The sequence below is a fragment of the Sebastes fasciatus genome, chromosome 1, assembly GCF_043250625.1.
Source record: "Sebastes fasciatus isolate fSebFas1 chromosome 1, fSebFas1.pri, whole genome shotgun sequence".
NCBI lineage: Eukaryota > Metazoa > Chordata > Actinopteri > Perciformes > Sebastidae > Sebastes > Sebastes fasciatus.
Window position 1 is genome coordinate 19,168,195 of NC_133795.1, and position 22,778 is coordinate 19,190,972.

At 37.8% G+C, this 22,778-nt stretch overlaps 1 protein-coding gene across 1 annotated transcript; it reads left to right on the top strand.

Moving 5' to 3' along the window:
• Nucleotides 1-5,605: 5,605 nt before the first annotated feature.
• On the top strand, nucleotides 5,606-21,156 carry LOC141768061 (protein bicaudal D homolog 2-like). The gene is made up of 8 exons (XM_074635969.1): nucleotides 5,606-6,161; nucleotides 11,878-12,090; nucleotides 13,910-14,062; nucleotides 14,509-14,964; nucleotides 16,431-17,417; nucleotides 17,653-17,804; nucleotides 18,337-18,568; nucleotides 19,868-21,156. Exons 1-8 carry the CDS (start codon nucleotides 5,916-5,918, stop codon nucleotides 19,868-19,870), a joined length of 2,442 nt encoding a protein of 813 aa, XP_074492070.1. The 5' UTR covers nucleotides 5,606-5,915; the 3' UTR covers nucleotides 19,871-21,156.
• The last annotated feature ends 1,622 nt before the right edge of the window (nucleotides 21,157-22,778 follow it).

Here is a 22,778-nt window from a genome sequence, read left to right on the forward strand (position 1 = left end):
CATTGAGCGTTTACATAGTTTCTTCTTTTTGAACAAATGAATCAATAAATAATTTATTTTCGTGTCTTTTTACATTTACATAACCCATCACACATGGGATTATTCAGACACATTAACAACAAATCAAACCTTCCGGCATGCTAGCCCACCAGCATCATCCAAACATACACACTGTATAAACATCATCCAGACATAATCTTAAACATGAATGTACCGCAAATAATGCTCCAGGATATATATCCCACAATATAAATACAACAAATATACAATCACATACACAAATCCAATCATGACAAAAAAGGCATAAGACAAATATATCAATCGCATGTTACCTTTCTCCTCCTATCCCATACTTTGGAAAGATATTCAGAAAATACAAAAAAAAAATAATCAAAAAGATATTAAATTAAGGCTCCAGTCTCCATACCTATCAAATCTAAACCAGAAACATGAACTTTTTTTACATAATATTTGTCGTAAATCATGATAAAAAAGGACAAAATAAAATGAGAATTTCGTTCTCAACCACATTTAGTTCACATTATTGACAGTCTTTTGTCTTCAGTTGCACCTCTGTATCTTCCTGTTTCAATATGTAGTGGTAATATACCACATCTTAACTGTGCACACAATGACCTCTGACTTTTAGGCAAATTATATTTACCATATTATTCACATTTGTAATCTTTCTTAAATAAACAGTAAGTTCTCAATTTTGGCTTTTGCCAGATTTCTTCTGCCCATGATTGTTTGCATTTAGCCCAGACTAGAGGTATGTTTGTGTTGAAGTGTGCAGTTCAAGCAGTATACATACACAGGAATCTGTACTTGCAAAGTACCGTGATTAATGACAACATATGTTAGTATAACACAATTCTTACAGCACATATCTGCATCACTTGTTTCATAAATTAATTACTTCTTTATCGTAAATCCCTGAGATAGCTAATCACAAAAGATCTGATCATAAAATTGACTGATATGTGCTTGTCTCTGTGGAGAAATGCAGGACTTCCTGGTAGAACTCTTCGACCTTGTAGAAAGTCCCACTGATATAAATCCTGTGGTTGTAAACTCTTTCTACCACCAGGGGCGCTGTTCCTCTCTCAGCTCACTGCACAAAAGATCACATAAAATACCATCACTTTAACTTTTAAATACATTTAAAGACACTGAATTCAACCTGTGATGAAGCTACAATAAACTGTTGATCTATCATAACAATGTACAAAATCTGAATCAGCTTTTGTAAGCCCACCTACCTCAGAGAGCTGTATTTCCGTTTTGCTCCTCTAAGAGCAAACACCATTATTCCCCATCCATAAGACAGCGTGTAGACTGGAATAAAGCACAACATTAAACCACAGAAGTAGTATTTTCCCAAGGCGTCTGCATATCTCACATGATGTAAAGTCAGGTGGCTTTACCGTGATATGAGTTGAGGTTCAGGATGGCCACGAAAAGTGCAGCCCAAAATCCCCAGTAAACATCTAAAGAGAGAGAGTTAGAAGGTAATGTTAGTTTTTTATAAAGAACAGGTCTGAATGTGGCGACTGATTCATAATTACAATGTCATTGTTTTATTATATAGTATGTATTGATGGCAATTGCCAGCAATACTATTACTCACTCCAGTGGGTAAATATTGATAATTCAAATTTTGAAAATTACTATAACACTATTAATCAGCTACAAATCAACAATTATTACAAATCCTTTGAACACATTTGTTAGCGATAAATACATATTTCATTGTTATTATTAATCTGTTGTTCAACAATAAATTTCTGGTAGAAATCATAAACAAATAACTTATTAAGTGTGCGTACCTCCTCTGTCATAGGGAGGGCCTTTACATCTCATAGTATGAGCCGGCAGATCTGACAGGAAACATAAAAAATAAACATTGGTATTGTCATTGTTGTCCAACAAAACAAAGAGGGGATTAGGGGATCATCTATAATATGTTTAGCATTTCAAAAGAACGCAATAATTAATATGTTCTTTCTAAGACAAAGTTCAGCTTACCAGATACAATGCCCACAATCTCGAACACTATGGTGAAAATCACAGCAAGAACTGATGGAACCACGAGGGCTGGAAATGCAACAGTTACAAAGTCTGTTTCATTAACTTGAAATATGCCACATAAAAATAGGTAGGTTTGCTGATAAATTAAATGATTGAAAATGTACATTGTCCCAACAAAATCTAAATTGTTTAGCATTTAAGAATCTGAATGATAGCGTATGTGTACTTACAACAAAAGGGCCTGTAGAGTGCCATTCCACATCCCAGACCAAAGCAGATTGAATAAAAATGGTAATATTTGTCTGAAATGTTCAGAGGAAAAGATTAGAATCAGGAAATATCTTCTAAATTAAGGCAGACTTTTTTTTTGCTGTGTGCCACCACTATAATGTACATACAGTGTTGGTAAATGTCCCCTTCCATAGTCCTGAAAAAAGGAAACATTATCATGATCTCTTGGTACAGACAGATCAACACAAATAGCTTGATAGATAAACACAAAGTAGGCTATATATGTATAGAGACAGAGAAAGAAAGCAGATGAGAAAATTTAGTAATATAATATAGTAATATACATTATGAAGTTAGAGAATGGATTAACATTACCACAGGTGAAAGACCCTGAGACCCAGGAACACAGACATGTATACACACCATTTATGTTCAGCTGCAGGTGAATTCTCCAGTCAAGTGTAGCAACCAAACACCAAGAAGACAGCTTTCTGGATCCGGTCAAACCGCTCTGCCAACTATTATACACAGACAGAGGGAAGTCCCAGATAACCACAGTTTGCTTTCACATTCGTTTTAATGCTTTTACACTCTGTCGTAAAGCTCTTAAAAGTACAGTGTGTCGAGGCTCAGTGCCAATGGTTCAGTCATGTATAGTGGAAGAGTTTGACATCTAGATGAAAAATCTACATGTTTCCTTTGGCATTTGGCACATCAGTAATGTTTGTAAACATTGTACAGACATTACTGATGTAAACAAAGAAAAAAAAAAAAAAAAAAAAAAAAAAAAAAATATATATATATATATACATATATATATGTATATATATATGTATATATATATATATATTTATACTTTAACAGTGTTACTCCATGTAATTAAGCAAAGAAAACAATGCCACATATAGGCTATTTGATGGTTCCAGCCTGCTTTTCAACATTTTATATAATTTTAAATGTAATCTTTTTTTGGGTTCAGGGCTGTTAGTCAGACTAAAACAGACATCTAGGCTCTGGGAGCTTGTGATGGGCATTTTCTTGACATTTCATTGATTACACAAATAATCAGTTTTTCAGAAAATGTTCGTATATAGTTATTCATAGTATACTATGAATTTTTTTTTTTTTACTTTTTCAGTATACTATACAATTACTCTTTTCGACATACTATACTATAATGGTTCCAAGAAACTATACTATGACCTTTTTTTTTTGACATACTATGACTTTTTACGACATACTATAATATTACTTTTTTTTTTTATTTATTTTTTTTTTTAAAAACTTTTTTCGACTTACTATATTATGACTTTTATTTTTTACTTTTTTCGACATACTATATTATGACTTTTTTAAATCTTTTCGACATACTATACTATAAACTATACTATGACTTCTTCTTTTTTAATCTTTCGACATACTAGGACTTTTTACAACATACTGTAACCTTTATTATGGAGAGGACTGTTTGTGAAACACCTCAAGTTGGACTTCCTTCCTGTTAACGAGTACAAGCAAGGACTGAGCTTTTGATGTGAAGGGAAAAAGGAAGCGTAATGTGTATAACTTGATGCTACAGTGACTAGCACCAGGTGTCTGAAGATGGGAACGAGTAAAGACGCCAGCAAATTCAAGCGTCTCATCGTGTCCTTATTTCACATAATAAATAAGTATAAACGCACATTAAAGACCGCTCGGTTACAATACTATACTATGACTTTTTCTAACTTTTTCAGCATACTATACTATGACTTTTTCGACATACTATACAATTACCTTTTTTTTTTTTTTTTTTTTACTTTTTTCGACATACTATATTATGACTTGTTTTAATCTTTCGACATACTATACTACAATGGTTCCAAGAAACTATACTATGATTTTTTTGGGTCATTTTCAACATGCTATGACTTTTTTCGACATACTATATTATAACCTTTTTTTTTCCGACATACTATACAGTAAGTTATGAAAACAATCGTTTCTTTGCAGTCATAATCACAACATGTGTCTCCTGGGTATATAGTTGTAGTCGTATGATACACTCTCTAGATGGCAGTGCTGTATTAAAACCTCCAGTAAATTACCGAAACACGTCCAAGCCCAACGCAATGCATTCTGGTACTAGAAGTCAACACAACAGCTGCAGTATGTAGTCGTTAGAATACTGATATCACACTAAAAAACTACATTTCCCATTCCCCCACTCATACCGGTTTGGATGTCGTGCTGCAGGGGTAACTGCTACTATACTATGACTTTTATTTTAACTTTTTCATCATACTATACCATGACTTTTTTTTTTTTTTTACTTTTTTCGACATACTATACAATGACTTTTTTTTTTTTACTTTTTCGACATACGAAATGATTATGATTATTTTTTTATTTATTTTTTTCCAACATACTATACTATGACTTTTTTATTATTTTTTTTTATCATACTATACTATGACTTTTTCGACAAACTATACTATGACTTTTTTTTGTTTTCATCATACTATACTGTGACTTTTTCAACGTACTATTCTGACTTTTTTTTTTTTTTTTACTTTTTTCGACATACTTTACAATTTTTTTTTACTTTTCAACATACTATACTTTGATATATATATATATATTTTTTTTTAACTTTTTCGACATACTATGCTGTGACTTTTTTTTTTTTTCATCATACTATACTGTGACTTTTTCAACGTACTATTCTATGACTTTTTTTTTTTTTTTTACTTTTTTCGACATACTTTACAATTTATTTTTTACTTTTCAACATACTATACTTTGATATATATATATTTTTTTTTACTTTTTCGACATACTATGCTGTGACTTTTTTTTTTTTTCATCATACTATATTATGACTTTTTCAACGTACTATTCTATGACTTTTTTTTTTTTTTTTACTTTTTTCGACATACTTTACAATTTATTTTTTACTTTTCAACATACTATACTTTGATATATATATATATATATTTATTTTTTTTACTTTTTCGACATACTATGCTGTGACTTTTTTTTTTTTTCATCATACTATACTATGACTTTTTTCGACATACTATACTATGATTTTTTTTAAATTTTTTTTTACTTTTTTCGACATACTATACAATTTTTATTTTACTTTTCAAGATATTATACTATGATTTTTTTTTTTTACTTTTTCGACATCCTATATTATCACTTTATTGAAATCTACAGTAAGTCACCGAGCCCACGTCCAAGCCCCACGCAATGCATTCTGGTACTTGAAGTCAACAAAGCAGCTGCAGTATGTAGTCGTTAGAATACTGATATCACACTATAAAACTACATTTCCCACTCCCCCACTCATACCGGTTTGAATGTCGTGCTGCAGGGGTAACTGTTTTTTTTTTTTTCCAAACGATGATCTCAACTGAAGTTTCCTCTGTCAGCTTCACGAAGAGCCTGAAGAAGAAACTCCTTTGAGAATGACAAAAGTATCCTCCATGTTGGTGAGCATCGTTGAAGAAGTCTGCGGCGAGAAGAAGGAAAAGGCAACTTAACGCCATTTAAGTCCCGACGATGCGGCTCAAACAAAGACTGCAGTGATTTGTGGTCATCTTGGTGATTCGCTGCGCTAGTAGCCAGGGCTGGGTCTCGATACTGTGAGTCAGCGGCTCCTCTCCAAGATGTCTACGGGGCAGCAGGAGGAATACCCGGACGACGCGGTGCTGGTCACGGAGGCCGGGCCGCAGTGGCTGCGGGTCGAGGTGGAGCGTCTCACCAGGGAGCTCCGTGAGACGACCCATGAGAAGATCCAGGCGGCGGAGTATGGGCTGGCGGTGCTGGAGGAGAAACAGCAGCTCAAGCAGCGATTCGATGAGTTAGAAACGGAACATGAGACGGTCCGACATGAGCTGGATCAGCTGAAGGAGGTAACCTCAGGTCATATATATACAGTATAGCCACGCAGACACAGCTAACGTTAACATAACCTTAATATCGGTATGTAATCAGAACCATCAGAAGTCATCTATCAATCAGGGGCCTGGTTCCTTTAAAGCTCAGACATAACTTCAGCTCATGCCTCCAAAAAGACTACAAAGTACCACCAGAGTGTAAAATGACAAGCTGAAAGTCTGGTTATATGATAAAGTCACTGTCATAAGGTTTTTGACAGATTATCATGTGGCAGCCAAATGCTATTCAATAATTAATATCAGTCTGTAATTAGAACTATCATAAGTTATCTATCAATCATGGGCCTGGTTCCTTTAAAGCTCAGACATAACTTCAGCTCATGCCTCCAAAAAAACACAAAAAGTGTAAAATGACAAGCTGAAAGTTTCTTAAATTGTTATATGATAAAGTCACTGTCATAAGGGTTTTAACAGATATTATCATAAGTTATCTATCAATCAGGGGCCTGGTTCCTCTAAAGCTCAGACATAACTTCAGCTTATGACTCCAAAAAAAACACAAAGTACCACCAGAGTGTAAAAATTACAAGCTGAAAGTCTCTCCAATTGTTATATGATAAAGTCACTGTCATAAGGTTATTGACAGACATTATCATAAGTTATCTATCAATCATGGGCCTGGTTTCCTTAAAGCTCAGACATAACTTGAGCTCATGCCTCCAAAAAAACACAAAAAAGTGTAAACATGACAAGCTGAAAGTCTCCAATAGTTATATGTAGGTAAATATTAACTACCATTTACCTCCAAATACCACAAAGTACCACTGGGTGTAAAAATGACAAGCTGAAAGTCTCTCCAATTGTTATATGATAAAGTCACTGTCATAAGGTTTTTGACAGATTATCATGTGGCAGCCAACTAAATGCTATTCACAGTTATCCTTAATCAGAATAATAGTCGTGTGGTTTAATGTTTTGTTCATGTTGAAGGATTAAAAAACTACCATTTATATATAACCTAAGGTTAATATCGGTGTGTGAATACACGGCAGAACCATCATAATTCATCTATCAATCATTGGCCTGGTTCCTTTTAAAGCTCAGCCATAACTTGAGCTCATGCTTCCAAAAAACACAAAAAAGTGTAAAAATGACAAGCTGAGAGTCTCTAGAATTGTTATATGATAAAATCACTGTCATAAGGTTTTGACAGATTATCATGTGGCAGCCAACTAAATGCTATTCACAGTTTTTCTAAGCAGAATAATAGTCATAGTGTGGTTTAATGTTTTCTTCACGTTGAAGGATTAAAACTACCATTTACCTTTTGGTCACTTCTTGCCTGTACTTGCTCTTGGTATGTACGGTTGAGGCCTTCAAATCAGACGTCTGCAGCTGCAGCAGTATGTCAAATTTAGATGCCTATGTGGCCAACCTGCTAGTTAGTTTAGTGGGTTTAAAAGTAATAGTAAAGCTGTAGTAGAAAAGATTTGCAGGTCAGTTAAAAGTGAATCTTGAGAAAGATTATATCCCTCCATGGTTTTTTTTTTTTTATAACTTTCCTATCCTGGGGTCCTTTTATTTATTTATCCTGCTCTTTGGAGAGATATTTCTAACCCACGACTATAACATTACTTCTAGCCTCTGGTTTCTCTGGCTTTCATCTTTTTGGGGGATTTGTCAGTGGGGTTGGGTCAGTAAAGCAGTCAGAAGAGACTTTGGTTCACATGGCAAGGAGGTCTTTCAATTCAATTCAATTTATTTTTATACAGCGTCAAATCACAACAGAAGTTATCTCGAGACGCTTTATATATAGAGCAGGTCTTAGACCGTACACCATATTAGTTTACATCTGTCATCATCACCAAATTCAGCTGCTTGACTAGTTTAACCCAACACCTTTCAGCATTCAAATGTTAGGACTTTAAGCCATGCTGTTGTCAACAAATCTCCTCTAACATCCAATATGACTCCAACTAGCGATGTCACGGTACCAGAAATCTAGTAGTCGATACCAATACCAGTGAATTTCCACGATTCTCGATACCAAATTCGATACCACGGTAAAAAAACAAAACAACAACAATGAATCCCATGTAATTCAACACGTACTCTTATTAAAAACATTTGAACATTACAAAAAACAGGCATGTAGCCTTTAAGTAATGAATAAAAAGAATTGACCCATATTGTTCATTTTGGCGTATCAGTGGCATGTTATAAATCGATAGGCAGACCACGGACGCTACATACTGACCGTGAACGCATCTGGTCCGATAGCTCAGAGTAGTAGGAGCAGAAGGCAGAGGATTTGTTGTCGAAGTGAAAGGCTAACGCACCTATTTGGCAATATTTCACGTTTAATCTCAATGCCATAAGGCAACCATAACATTAATGAGGTAAACGCCGCGAGGTGGATTGAGCTGTCAAAGGCGATGTGCACGGAGCAACGGCGCCAGGTAGACCTCCGCAGCGGAGCCCCGCAGCAAAAGCGCTGCCGGAGAGGGCAGACACACCGCCACCCGACGGCAAAGATCAGAGTCAGCGCTCTGCACATATTGACTGTCATTTTTTTCTTGTAAAATGTCCGGTGTAATCGGTAACACCGGTGTTGTCACAAGTTTATTAACCGGTAGGAAAATGTTCCTCTCTGTCACATCCCTACCAATGACCATTACAGGCATCGTACGGTACCTTCGGTACTATAGAAAAAGAGTACCGTCACTTTTTTAAAATTTTGGCATCGACTTGGTACCAAAGTATCGATTCTCGTGACATCCGTAACCAAAAAAAAAAAAAATGAAATGACATTTTTTTTTTTTATCATTTGCTGCCATATCTGACAGTTATTGGAGACAAAAAAAGTGCAAAATTAGAGAATGAAGAAGGGCCTTGGTTGGACTGGAAAAGCAGCAACCACCACAGCAATGTGAGACACATTCAGACACCTGTCAGTCAAGCAATATGGTGCAAAACATACATTTTGCCTAAATATATTGTTAATAAACCAATGATTTTTTAAATTCCCACAACGACAGACTAAAGAAGAAGCGACATTAGCGACTGAGATTCTAACTTGTGTCTGTATATCAAGAGGGAAGTTGGGGTTTTCCCGTCTGCTCAGTATAGCCAAGTCAGAGTCTTGCAGCCAGTTTATCAAACCTTTAGAGGAACTGCATCCTAACTAGGCACTTCCACATCGGTTTCCATATTCAGCTGTTGTCACCACTTGTTATTGACTATACCTCCATCACTTACTCTGTGTATTGGGATATTTCATTGTGTAGTGTTTCACTGATAGCCAGAAAGCCACACATGTATAATATTGTGTACAAATAACAGCTCTGAATAGTGAACAAGATGGGCTCAGATAGATGTCAGTCTCTTACTAACATATCCTATTTTCAATTTGGGCTGCAACTGACGACTATTTTTATTATCAATTAATCAGCCTTTTATTTTCTCGATTCAACGTTTCGTCTATGTAATGTCTCCTTGCTCGGGTTGCTTGTTTTGTTCAGCCAACAGTTGAATCCTTAAATATAGAAGTATAGTATAGCTGCAACCAGGGAATGTTTGGCATTTAACTGACTAATTGTTACAGCTCTATTTTCTATTAATAAGTTACACCTCCAGACTCTCTTGTGTCGTCACTGGATGAGTTTCAATGACCTATTCTCATTTGTGTGATGATGGTGATTTTCGTCCACATTACATTAATCATCACAGTCCGGTCACTATGTGACTCATTGATGTAGTCATAGTCTTGGTATCTCATGATTCTGACTGCTGCTTCTCTATTTAGTAGAGTATGTCGTCTGATCAGCACCTACAGTGCTTTTTAGGCGACAGATTGATTCACTTCACGACTGACTACTGCTTGTCACACATATCCGTTTGTTTGACTGGAAACTGTTAGGGAAGAAGAGGTGGGGTTAGATGCTGGTGGTAAGAAGAGCTACAGCTCTGTGGTGGGTTTCAGGACTTTCTTGAACAGTAGTTGTTGCATCACCAGTTTGGCTCAGTGGCTGGATGTCTACGAGCCTTTAAGTCACATGGCTGTGGGAATCTGACATTCACCTGTTCATTCTAATATTAAACCCTCTGAGACCCGCGATCCCGACCGACTTTAAAGTCTTTCAGAGGCTGCAGGTTCAGCTTTACAGCTAGAGTGAAGGTACACATATCATATGAAAGTAGAAAAACCTAAGGAATCATTGAAGACAACCATGTCATAGGCTAGCTTGTCAGGAAGGAGGTTTAATAATGCTCCAAAGTTAGACTACATTTTGGCGAGGAAAGGGGGTCCCTTGACCTCTGATCTCAAGATGGCAATGAAAATGGGTTCTGTGGGTACCCAGGACTCTCCCCTTTACAGACACGCCCACTTTTAATAACCACATGCAGTTTTGGGAAAAAAATATGCTTTTTTTTTTTTTAAAGGTACTGTTTGTAACTTATTACACGTATAAATCAATCCGGGTTGGTGTCCCATGCGCGCTCGCGTGTGGCTACGCTGTTCAGACAAGACTCCAACACAAACTACTCAGAAGCATCAAAACCGCAAAAGCTATATCTAGTGAAGCCCGTCTTGCAAAACAGTGTTGGCTGTGGTCGGAGGACGCGGGGGAGACCGTAGCTTTGGTCTCCAGGGCCGGAGTCTCTACTGTACTCTGCTCCTCTGCCTGCTTGCTCGGCCCTCCGGCCGCTGTCAGGAGGCTGAGGCAGAAAAAACACTAGGATCAGCAGTGATTCATGGAGAGACCTTCATCTGGTCAGCTAACATTACTGCCGAGCAGGTGAAATATAGAGTGACATTGTGGTTTTAGCTGACGTGTGTCGCCTCACTGTGTTGAGCGATGCTCCTTCATGTCTCCGTAGAGCGAGCACAAGCGCGAGCCCGACGCTGACTTTCGTTGACTTGACGGCCACAGGTGTCGCTGTTAACAAGCATTTCTGATTCTTACAAACAGTCCCTTTACGGCAGTATAATTGTGTTATTTTCGCCTAGTTCTAAAATGATGTTTGAATATTTCTGCATAATGGAGTCCCTAAACACTCTTGGAATTACATAAATTGGGTATCACTGTAAAGTTGAGACTCTTGTGGATTCAAGGAGTCCAATTGCATTCATGACGTGTGATGGTGTTAGTCCCCATAGTAGCCATTTCATATAGTGAGACCTATTTTTTGGAATTTGACCTCACTGTATAAAATGGCCTGTGGTGACCTCTAGGATAATCACAGCCTCATGAAACTTTATAACCACAAACTAGAAACCTAGAGCATTCAGAGGATGGATGGCTTTGTGGAGTGGAAGACAGCAGCCTCCAGCTGGCTCCAGGCTGTCGTGTGACCATGACCAATTCGAATTTATGCAGTTCAAATGTAATCAGTGTTTGCAATAATCTCTTTTCATGCTCTGTCAGTGTGTAAGATGAACATCATGACATAAAACCAACATGTAGCAGCAGGGTGACACAGTGCTTGTGAGTGAATGGTCTTCCGTAACACAATAGGCGAACACACAACCAGTAATAATGTCAGTGAATGACAGGCCCTTGGTATTTTTTAATAAACAGTTTGGGTAAGATAACCCTCATCCATCGCCACTGCCGGTGGTTATTCTGGCCATACTTGTGGTTCTCTGCGCGCGTCTTCAAAAAGGCCGGCTACTGATCCTTGATCAAAGTAGTTTTCCCTGATGTCTTTTCTTTCTCTGTGTCCGCAGGCCTTTGGACAAGCTTACTCAGCCCACAGGAAAGTGGCAGCAGATGGGGAAAGCAGGGAAGAGTCACTGATGCTGGAGTCTGCCAGTAAGGAAGCTCTCTACCAGGAGAAAGTCCTGGAGTTACAGAATGAGCTCCGACAGGCCAAAGCCTCCCTCACCAGCGTACAAGCTGAAAATGATCGCCTGTCGTCCATTGCCGTGGAGATGAGAGAGGTGATTGTTTATTTACACAAATATTAAAAAGCAGATTTACAATATAAATGTTGTGCTCATTTGAATTAATTGTCATTTCAATCATGCTGGTCCTACTTTATAAAGAATATATAAATAAATCTCATAATCTCTGTTAAATTACACAACATGCTCTTGATGAAGTCGGTATGTATTGATGAAAACGGGATCTTACAGAGTAGATCTTTCTTTACTTCTAATTAGGGCTGTCAAAGTTAACTCGATAATAACACGTTAACGCAAATTTTGTTTTAACGGCACTAATTTCTTTAATGCATTAAAGCAACTTGCGATTTTTAGATTGTAGCGGACTCAGTCTTAAAGCTAGAGTGAAGATACTGGCATCATATTAATATGGGAACCTGAGGAATCCATTGGTACCAACCATGACATACTAGCGAGAAGGAGGCTAAATAACGCTCCAAACTTATGCGAAACTTTGGCGAGCAAAAAATTGGCATGTCCTTTTTCAAAGGGGTCCCTTGACCTCTGACCTCAAGATATGTAAATGAAAATGGGTTCTATGGGTACCCACGAGTCTCCCCTTTACAGACATGCCCACTTTATGATAATCACATGCAGTTTGGGGCAAGTCATAGTCAAGCCAGCACACTGACACACTGACAGCTGTTGTTGCCTGTTGGGCTGCAGTTTGCCATGTTATGATTTGAGCATATTTTGTTATGCTAAATGCAGTACCTGTGAGGGTTTCTGGACAATATTTGTCATTGTTTTGTGTCGTTAATTGATTTCCAATAATAAATATATACATACATTTGTATAAAGCAAGCATATTTGCCCACTCCCATGTTGATAAGATAATTAAATACTTGACAACTTTCCCTTTAAGGTACATTTTGAACAGATAAAAAAGTGCAATTAATTTGCAATTAACTATGGACAATCATGCGATTCATATTTTAATCAATTGACAGCCCTAGTAAACATGCATACGCAATTGATGTGGCCATAGATGATTAATAACCATGTATTTACACTTGATGTGGACAGTTAAAGATTTGTGATTAATCGCGATTAACTATTGACAAGCAGGCGATTTTAATTGATTGACAGCCCTTCTTCTAATATGTTAAAATGAAATGAATCCCTGGATATTGTTGACACACAGATCCACCATGTCTCTGGTGTGTTGTTTTTATACTAACCTTTAGTGATAAAATATGGAAATATTTTTCCTAAGTTAAATGTTTTTTTTTTTGTTATTGCTAAAATATGATTCGTTTATCTTACAGCTGTAAATGGGAGCCAGTAACTTTGAATCAAAGTATTTTTGTGTTTGAAATGTTATGCATCTGTCCAATAATGTTGTCCCTTACAATCAGAATAGCATGAAAGAGAAGGTCAGTGAAGCTAATTGAAGTTTAGACTGACACCAGAGACTGACACCAGACAACCACTAGTTGTCAGGGTGAGTTGTGAGAGAGTTGAAGGTTGTGCTTGGAGTGGGGGAGGGTCGGTTGGCGGGATTGCCGTGAAACCAGCAGGAAAGATGATGTAATGGTCCACTGTGGGTGACACAAAGGATGTCCTCCGCCAGGGCTCTCTGTAGCACAGATTGGTAAATGGACCATGTCCTCCTTCCGTCATTACACTCGCCAAAGTCTTGCCCCTGTGGTATGCGAAACATGCTGATCCTCATTTCACTTGACCAGACAGTTGCAACGATTTAGTTTGCAGTGCCTGGGAGATTTTTCACTCAATCAAAAATAGTGAGTATTTGTTTTTTCTCATGCATTCTCCCATAACATGTCATCTCTTGCCCCTCTCCTCCCGTGTGCAGAATACAGATCTGGTTGAGCTGCAGCGCGGTCAGCTGCGTGATGACATGAGAGAGTACAAAGTGCGCGAGACTCGTCTGCTGCAGGACTACAGCGAGCTGGAGGATGAGAACATCTCTCTTCAGAAACAAGTGTCTGTGCTGAGACAGAACCAGGTGAGACAAACAAGATAGAACATGCACTTTGTTACACATCTTGAACTCATGGTGATAATCATGGAAAAATAGTCATGTTTTTTCTGTTTAAACAACTTTTTATGACTCAAACTACATACATTATTTTTGTTTTGTTCTAATATAACTACATAGTCATTGTGTCATATCAGAAAGTGACAAGGCAAGACATTAAAGACATGTCGCCTTCCCAACACTTTTGACGTTTGCTATCATTTGAAATGGGAGTAAAAAATATTGTTTTCTTTTTTATTATTCACACAAAATTTTACATCTAAAGTTTTGTTTTATGTGCACTAGACAATACTTTTTATGGTAATTTTTGACAATATTGGGCACTTAGGCGTAATAAAGAAACTAAAGTGGACACAAATCAATTGAGTAAAATTGTTAACAGTTTTATTTGTATTTTTTGAACACCTGCTAAGGTGGAATTTGAAGGTCTAAAGCACGAGATCCACCGTCTGGAGGAGGACTCCGAGTGCCTCCACAGCCAGTTGGAGGAAGCCATGCGTCTGAGAGAAATCGCTGAGCGACAGCTGACGGAGGCCTTAGAAACGATTAAAACAGAACGCGAGCAGAAGGCCACTCTTCGCAAGGAGCTCTCCCACTACATGACCATCGGCGGCTCTATGTACAACGGCTCTTTCAATATCTCCATCGACAACTTCAAACTCCACGAGGATCCTTCTGCCCTCACCGAGCCCGACAACGATGATCTTATCAGAGGCTTTGAAAACGGCTTGGCCAAGATGGATGAAGACAACAGAGCTGCTGGGAACAAGAGAGGAGAGTCTTTCAAGCCGGCTCCTAGCCTGGTGGACGACCTGCTGAGTGAGCTCAACATCTCTGAGATCCAGAAACTTAAACAACAGCTTGTGCAGGTATGAAGTCCAGGAAATGGTCTCTGACCATCCAGCACCATTTCTTACGCCATTACCTGATGTCTGATTTCATGTTTTCAACACATTCACTCAAAAGTAGATTCAACTTTCTACTAAAACATATCTGTATGTCACACAGTACGTGCACAGAAAGAGTTTATTCTGATCATTATAGGGATGTCCTCGACCAAAGAAATTTTTTAGTCAACTAACACTCGTTTGTCGATTAATCGATTAGTTGATTTAATCGACAGATCTATAAAACTGAGTTTCTCCACAAAGAATCACACACAAGCACTTCTTCAAATCTTGTGTTTAGAGATGTACTTAAGTTTCTTAGAAATGAGTCATTCAACATGAAAAAAACATACAAATCACTAATCGACTCAATAAATCTTAGTCGACTAAGACTAAAACGACAGATTAGTTGACTAAGGGGGCAGCCTGAGCTTACTAACTATTCTTGGGCACATCTAGTAGATTCATCTGGCCTGTAGTTTACTCACTCTGCTCTTTGAAAACCCTTACAGGTACTTTAGTAGCTTTCGCGACTTTACCTAAACAAATCCTCATGATGACAAAACTAAATTATTCAGTTGAACATTGTATCTGTAAAACAACATCTCCTCTATTTATGACCAACATATTGTAAGTCATTTATACAAAAGAGGCTGTTGATTAAGCTTCGGTGAAGTGCCTCAAATCTTCCATTTTAACATGTCCAGAATAGGCAAGCTAATTAAATGCTAAGTCTCAGATACACAAGGATAAGAAAGCAGCATTTATTGACTGACGCCACATTTTATTTGAAAGATGGCTCCAATGATTGTTGGATTTAGAGTTCTTAAGTAATCTCATTTTGCTCAATGTCAAAACAGCAAAAAACTTATGATTTCTAAGTTCAAAATGTTGCTGCAGTTACTAGTAGACATAGTCAGATCTGTAACTGTCCACATCAAGTGTAAATACATGGTTATTAATCATCTGTGGCCACATCAATTGCGTATGCATGTTTACTAGGGTTGTCAATTGATTAAAATATTAATCGCATGATTGTCCATAGTTAATTGCAAATTAATTGCCCTTTTTTTTATCTGTTCAAAATGTACCTTAAAGGGAGATTTGTCAAGTATTTAATACTCTTATCAACATGGAAGTGGGCAAATATGCTTGCTTTATGCAAATGTATGTATATATTTATTATTGTAAATCAATTAACAACACAAAACAATGACAAATGTTGTCCAGAAACCCTCACAGGTACTGCATTTAGCATAAAACAATATGCTCAAATCATAACATGGCAAACTGCAGCCCAACAGGCAACAACAGCTGTCAGTGAGTCAGTGTGCTGACTTGACTATGACTTTCCCAAAACTGCATGTGATTATCATAAAGTGGGCATGTCTGTAAAGGGGAGACTCGTGGGTGACTGAAAATGCCTTTGTTTTTATTTTGATGTTTAGAATGAGCGAGAGAAAGTGGCCCTGATCAACTCTCTCCAGGAGAACCAGAAGCACCTGGAACAGGCCTATGGGACTGTGTCCGAGCAAAAGGAAACTGTCAACCGGCTGACTGAGAACCTCACTGCAATGAGAAAACTTCAGGCCAGCAAGGAGCGCCAGTCTGCCCTCGACAGTGAAAAAGACAGGGACAGCCACGATGACGGAGACTACTACGAGCTGGACATCAATGGACCTGAGATTCTGCAGTGTAAATACACTGTGGCGGTGTCTGAAGCCGGGGAGCTGAGGCAGGAGCTGAAGACTCTGAGGTCGCAGTACAGCGAGTGTCGAACCCAGTATGAAGATGAGCGAGCGCGGCTGGATAGCGACGTCCAGGAGTTGAGGTCAAAGTTGGCGTCCTTGGAGAAGATTAGTGGAGTGGATAAAGCAGAGGTGGCTCGACTGGAGAAGGAGCTCCGTCTGGTCAGCGAGGCCGCAGGAGAATCACTCGGCAGCCTTAATGTGGCGCAAGATGAGCTCATAGCTTTCAGTGAAGAGCTGGCCAATCTCTACAACCACGTGTGTATGTGCAACAATGAGACCCCTAACCGTGTCATGCTCGACTACTACAAGGAAGGCAAGGCCATCGTAAGAAAGGGGAATGAGGGGAAGGAGTCTTCAATACTTCTCACTAACGGGCTGATCACTGAGACTGAAACTGGAAATTCTAGCAGCACCACAGCTACACCAGCCCCAGAGCACCGGCCAGAACCCATGAACGTCTATAACCTCGTAGCCATTGTCAGGGATCAGATCCGCCACCTGCAGCAGGCAGTGGACCGCACCACTGGGCTGTCACGTCAGAGACTTGCCAATCTGGAGCTGGGCACAGTGGCAGACAAGGACAAAGAGGCTTGCATTGGAGAGATCCTCAAACTGAAGTCCCTGCTTAGCACCAAAAGGGAACAGATCGCCACTCTCAGAGCCGTGCTCAAGGCCAACAAACAGGTCAGAAGACCACTCTGAGCATCTGTATGTGCGTGCTTGTGTGTATGTATGCGTGCCTGCTGTGTATGTTTCTCAGAGGAAGGATGTTCATTGTTTCTCAAACTGACAAGTACAACAGAATGCGATAATATAGTCTTAAACTAAAAATAACCACTGAGTTTAGAATGTACGGAAGCGCAAGAAATGAAGGAATGAATAATGAATGAATAATTATATAACATCTTATTCCTTTTAGACGGCTGAGGGTGCTCTGGCCAACCTGAAGAGTAAGTATCAAAGCGAGAAGGCCATGGTGACCGAGACAATAATGAAGCTCCGCAACGAGCTCAAGGCTCTGAAAGAGGACGCTGCAACGTTCTCCTCTCTTCGAGCCATGTTCGCTACAAGGTATGATTATACATAATCACTGGTTTATATTTCATTCCTGACAAACATTATAATTAACCATCATGTGGCATCCTTGTGGCCACGTGGTTTAGGGCTCACACCATAATGCATGACCGCTATTGTATTGTATTTGTCACAGGAAACATGACAAAAACACCAAAATAACAATTATATTTCTTTATATCCTGTTAATTCTGTCCCTTTTCAGCATCTTTTCCTAATAATAAAAAGGAAAATTCAAAACGTTAGTGCTTATTCTGAACACATATTTTATGTGTATGCTTGTGAGAAAGACACAAAGCATTGTGGGAGAACAGTCTGTGATATTTGTGTGAGTGAGCTAGCAGAGAGCTCATCCTCCCATCTGGAAAAGGCTGTCTGGGGAAATGGAGAAAACATGTGACAGCAGCAGCAGCAGTTCATGGAAAAATTGCTCCATCTGCTGGAAATAATGTTTATCCCTTGTTTCTTCCTTTTCCCCCTCTCTCTCTTTTGCTCTTTTCTCCACATCTCCACTCTCTCTCTCCCTCAGGTGTGATGAGTACGTGACCCAGCTGGACGACATGCAGAGGCAGCTGGGTGCTGCTGAGGATGAGAAGAAGACCCTGAATTCTCTGTTGCGTATGGCCATCCAGCAGAAACTGGCCTTAACCCAGCGCCTGGAGGACTTGGAGTTTGACCATGAGCAGGCGCGCCGCAGCAATGCCACAGCGGTTGGAGGCAAGGGCAAAACAAAGGTTAAGGGAGCCACTTCCAGCCATCATGTAAGTCAGAAGCCGTACAGCAGAAACAACTCTGAGTCACAAAGCATCAGCGGACGCTCTTGGTTCTCTTACAAGGCGTTATGTGGCCTTTTAAAACTTCTTCTACATCTACATTTTTTTGCACGATTCATATTTCCCTCTGGCTTTGCATGCACTAAACTCTCTATATGGCATACTAATATTATGACTACTTAATACTTTTGTACTGTACATGGTTGTGTTCACAATGATATACTTGTTGAGCGGAACCACTCCCTTTTTGTGTTCTACTCTTGGTCATTTTCTAGAATAAAACATTTCTACTTTGAGTTTGAATAGCTCATGTTTTTATGGTAACAATGAATATACAGAATCTATTCAGTTGGCATTAAGGAAGGCAGAGATACAAGTCCTATTTTCCGTGTGATATTTATATCATTATTTGGCGTGAGAACCACATGAAACTGGAAACCTGCGTTCTAATTTTAATTCAACTGACATTTGCTTCCAGGCTGCATCCCTTTTTAAATTCGCTGTGATATAAGCAGGTAGAATTTGTCGTGGAAAGCACCGAGCTTTCATCCCTGTTTGAGGTCTGTGACATGTTAGTTTGCCGGTGAGTTGGAGGAGGTCGCAATGAGGATGATGCTCCACGTAATCAAAAAACTTGATGTGAACAAGTTCTTATAAATTCAAGCCTGAAAACGGTTTCTGAAGAGTTGGCTACGAGAGGTTTTATTACACTAATTTTATTCCATTTGTTATCTACCTCCTTATTTCTCTAGAAACATTAATTTATATGTAATCTTATTTCATAATACAACTTTCTTTTTCTCTCTCTGGTCCGAAAAAGCTTTTGAGATATCAATAAAAAAAATAAGTGATGGTACCACTGAATTTCATGTAGGTTGAATTCCAAACACAAACCAAGAAACAAAAACGGTCTGTATTAATATGTTCAGTTTTAACTTCAATAATCCTGTTTTTCTAAGATACTATTCGCTATTGTCTGTATCAGATAAATTCTGAATTTTAAAGGTTTATGTCAGCACACGAGAATTATGTAAAAAATCAAAACTATTTGAATGAAAATTGTGTTGAGATCACAAAAACATTCCCTGTAGTATCAGTGACTCATCTTTGATGCATGCATGCATAACACACCTCCGTCGTCTGCCTCCTGATTCCATCTAACTTTCCTAACCGCTACCTTCCATAATAAATTTCATCTCAGTAATTCAGTGGAAATTAAAATTTCAACAATCAATCGATAATCAATTTAATGTGATTTGTCTTCTGTTTTTATCTTTCCATTTGCAGTAAATCAATCATGCCAAGTGCCCTTAAGGAGGTCCGTCAGAGTGTCGCTTACACGAGAACCTATCCAACAGTATTTGCCAAGGGCCTTGTTTTAGAGTGCCAAAACAAGTATATGAAATTATGTCAAACATGCAGAAAGAATGACTCATCGCATCAGCTGCCCACTGCAGTCCTTCAGTCTTCCAACAATATGCACCACTATTATTATTGAACCAGAGGAAGATATCAGGATGGGTGTTTTACTGGTTACCCATCGTCTGTTTTACGCTGACTGTGCACTTTTTGTTTTACTTATTTGCTCTTCGGTGATTCCTTTCTTTCTAAAACATCATACTAATTGTTTCAAGTATTATACAGTGTCTTTACCAGATGTGCATGTTTGTCTACATTTTCAAGTGATTCATCACATTTTTAGCTCTATTTATTTCATAGTAACAAATCCAGAGATTATGTGGTAATTCTTTTGAAACCAGAACTTTCTGGTTGAAATCCAACAAAAGAGACAAATACACTTTTCTGCCTTAGTTGTTTTCCTTTTGGCCTTAAATGTATGGATGCTTTTCTGGAAGCTCATAGAAAACACTTTCAAGGTTATCAAGATTCTTGATAACCATTTCTCCTGTTTAGCTCATAAATAATAATGCAATATATTATTTCCACTATATGATCCTGCAAATATGGAGCTTTATTTTCAGGGTATTACTACATTTGGGCTCCTCCTTTGTAGACATGGCAGAGCTGTTACAAACTCAAGTATGCTTGTTATAACTAAAGAAGAGTATTAATGCAAAGCTTATTTAAAGATTTCTAAGTTAAGTTCAGATGTTAATAGTATTCATAAAAGTTATTCATGAAGGAGAGTTTTTAATGTAATTGTTTTAATACAACTTTTTGTAAACCTTTTGAGTCCTAAAATCTGCAAACAACAATTCTGCAGTGCCATTCTGTGTTTTGTTTCTACAAGTGCAATTTGCAAACATGACCAGAAAAAAACAAAACTAAATGTTTATGCTATGTAAAAATATTTTACACATTGTTGCTCACATACTTGGTCCTAATTGATTTTTATATGTTTTTACTATAACTGCAATTGTATTTATTTGACACTGTTCAGACTACAGGATGTCATCATCCTTTTTGTTTCCTAAGGGAGTTTGAGTGGAGGTGACTGGTCACAATATTGGTAAGACTGAACTTGTGGTAAAACACTAGCACATTTCATGACTGTGGGTTGCTGTCTCTGCTAACAGTTATGGCTGGTGGAGAAATAAAACTTAACTTTCACAATAGTGAGATTGTTGTTCTTTTTCAATCAAACATGAGTTCCACTTCCCAGCCATTTTTACAGTAAAGCTTTATCCTTTCACTGTTGAGAAATTAGAAAGCAAGCATGACATTACTTTTTCCTGAAACATGCTCAGCAGCTAAGGTACAAGGTGCATTATTGTTGTGCATGCAAACATATAAATATATAAAAAAATCTAAATGAGGAATACAATAAATGTAAACCTCATAACTAACAATGATGGTAACAACATAAAATAAGTAGGGCTGTCAATTGATTATAATATTTAATAGCGATTAATCGCATGATTGTCCATGATTAATTGCAAATTAATCACATTTTTAATCTGAGAAATGTGCCGTAGCGGGAGATTTGTAAAGTATTTAATACTCTTATTAACATGGGAGTGGGCAAGTATGCTTTCTTTATGCAAATGTATGTATATATTTATTATTGGAAATCAATTAACAACACAAAACAATGACAAATATTGTCCAGAAACCCTCACAGGTACTACATTTAGCATAAGAAATATGCTCAAATCATAACATGGCAAACTGCAGCCCAACAGGCAACAACTGCTGTCAGTGTGCTGACTTGACTATGACTTGCCCCAAACTGCATGTGATTATCATAAAGTGGGCATGTCTGTAAAGGGGAGACTCGTGGGTACCCATAGAACCCATTTTCATTCACATATCTTGATGTCAGAGGTCAAGGGACCCCTTTGAAAATGCCCATGACAGTTTTTCCTCACCAAAATTTTGCGCAAGTTTGGAGAGTTATTTAGCCTTCTTCCCGACAAGCTAGTATGACATGGTACCAATTAATTCCCTAGGTGTTTTTAGTTTCATTTGATGCCGGTATCTTCACTCTAGCTTTAAGGCTGAGCCCGCTGCAACCTCTGAAAAATCGATTGCGTTATTTGACTTCCCTAACAATAAGCTATTCATTTTATAGTAATATACATACACTTCTTGTTCGTCGTTTACTCTCAAAGGATACATGGATCAAATTCTGTTAAAAATACTTTTTTATTGGAGGAAGATAAAAAAAAAATATTTGTATATGTGAAATTTACTCATTTAAATTCTGAGATGTAGGCTATAATAAAGCAGATTGATTGTTACATTAAAATTAAATTATAATGTATTTACCCTCTTCTTCTTTTGCTCGGACAGCTTTTTCTGTGAAAGGAGCGAAGTCTTGGAACTCGCTACCTGATCACTTGAAATCTGCTGCAAACTTTACCACCTTTAAGAGAGCAACCAAATCCTGTTTAATTCAGCGACAAACCTGTACTCGTCTAATTTTTACATTTAATGTTTTTAAAATGTGTGCTTTATTGTATTTCTTTATTTTTCCTCTACCCATTCCGGTTTTAATCTCTTATTTTCACAAAAAGCCCTCCTAGGGACAGGTGTTGCAAATTAGCACATAAGCTATAAGCACTATGATACTGGCTTCAGATAGCTGTTTTTAAGTTGTCTATGTACCATTGTATTGGTCCCAATTAAATAAACCATAAAAAAAAAATAAAAAAATCCTATTTACAACAGAATGCCCAGTTTTTATTGAAAATAAATTCCAGTATATCTGTATAAAACTTAGTTTATAAGGGCCTAG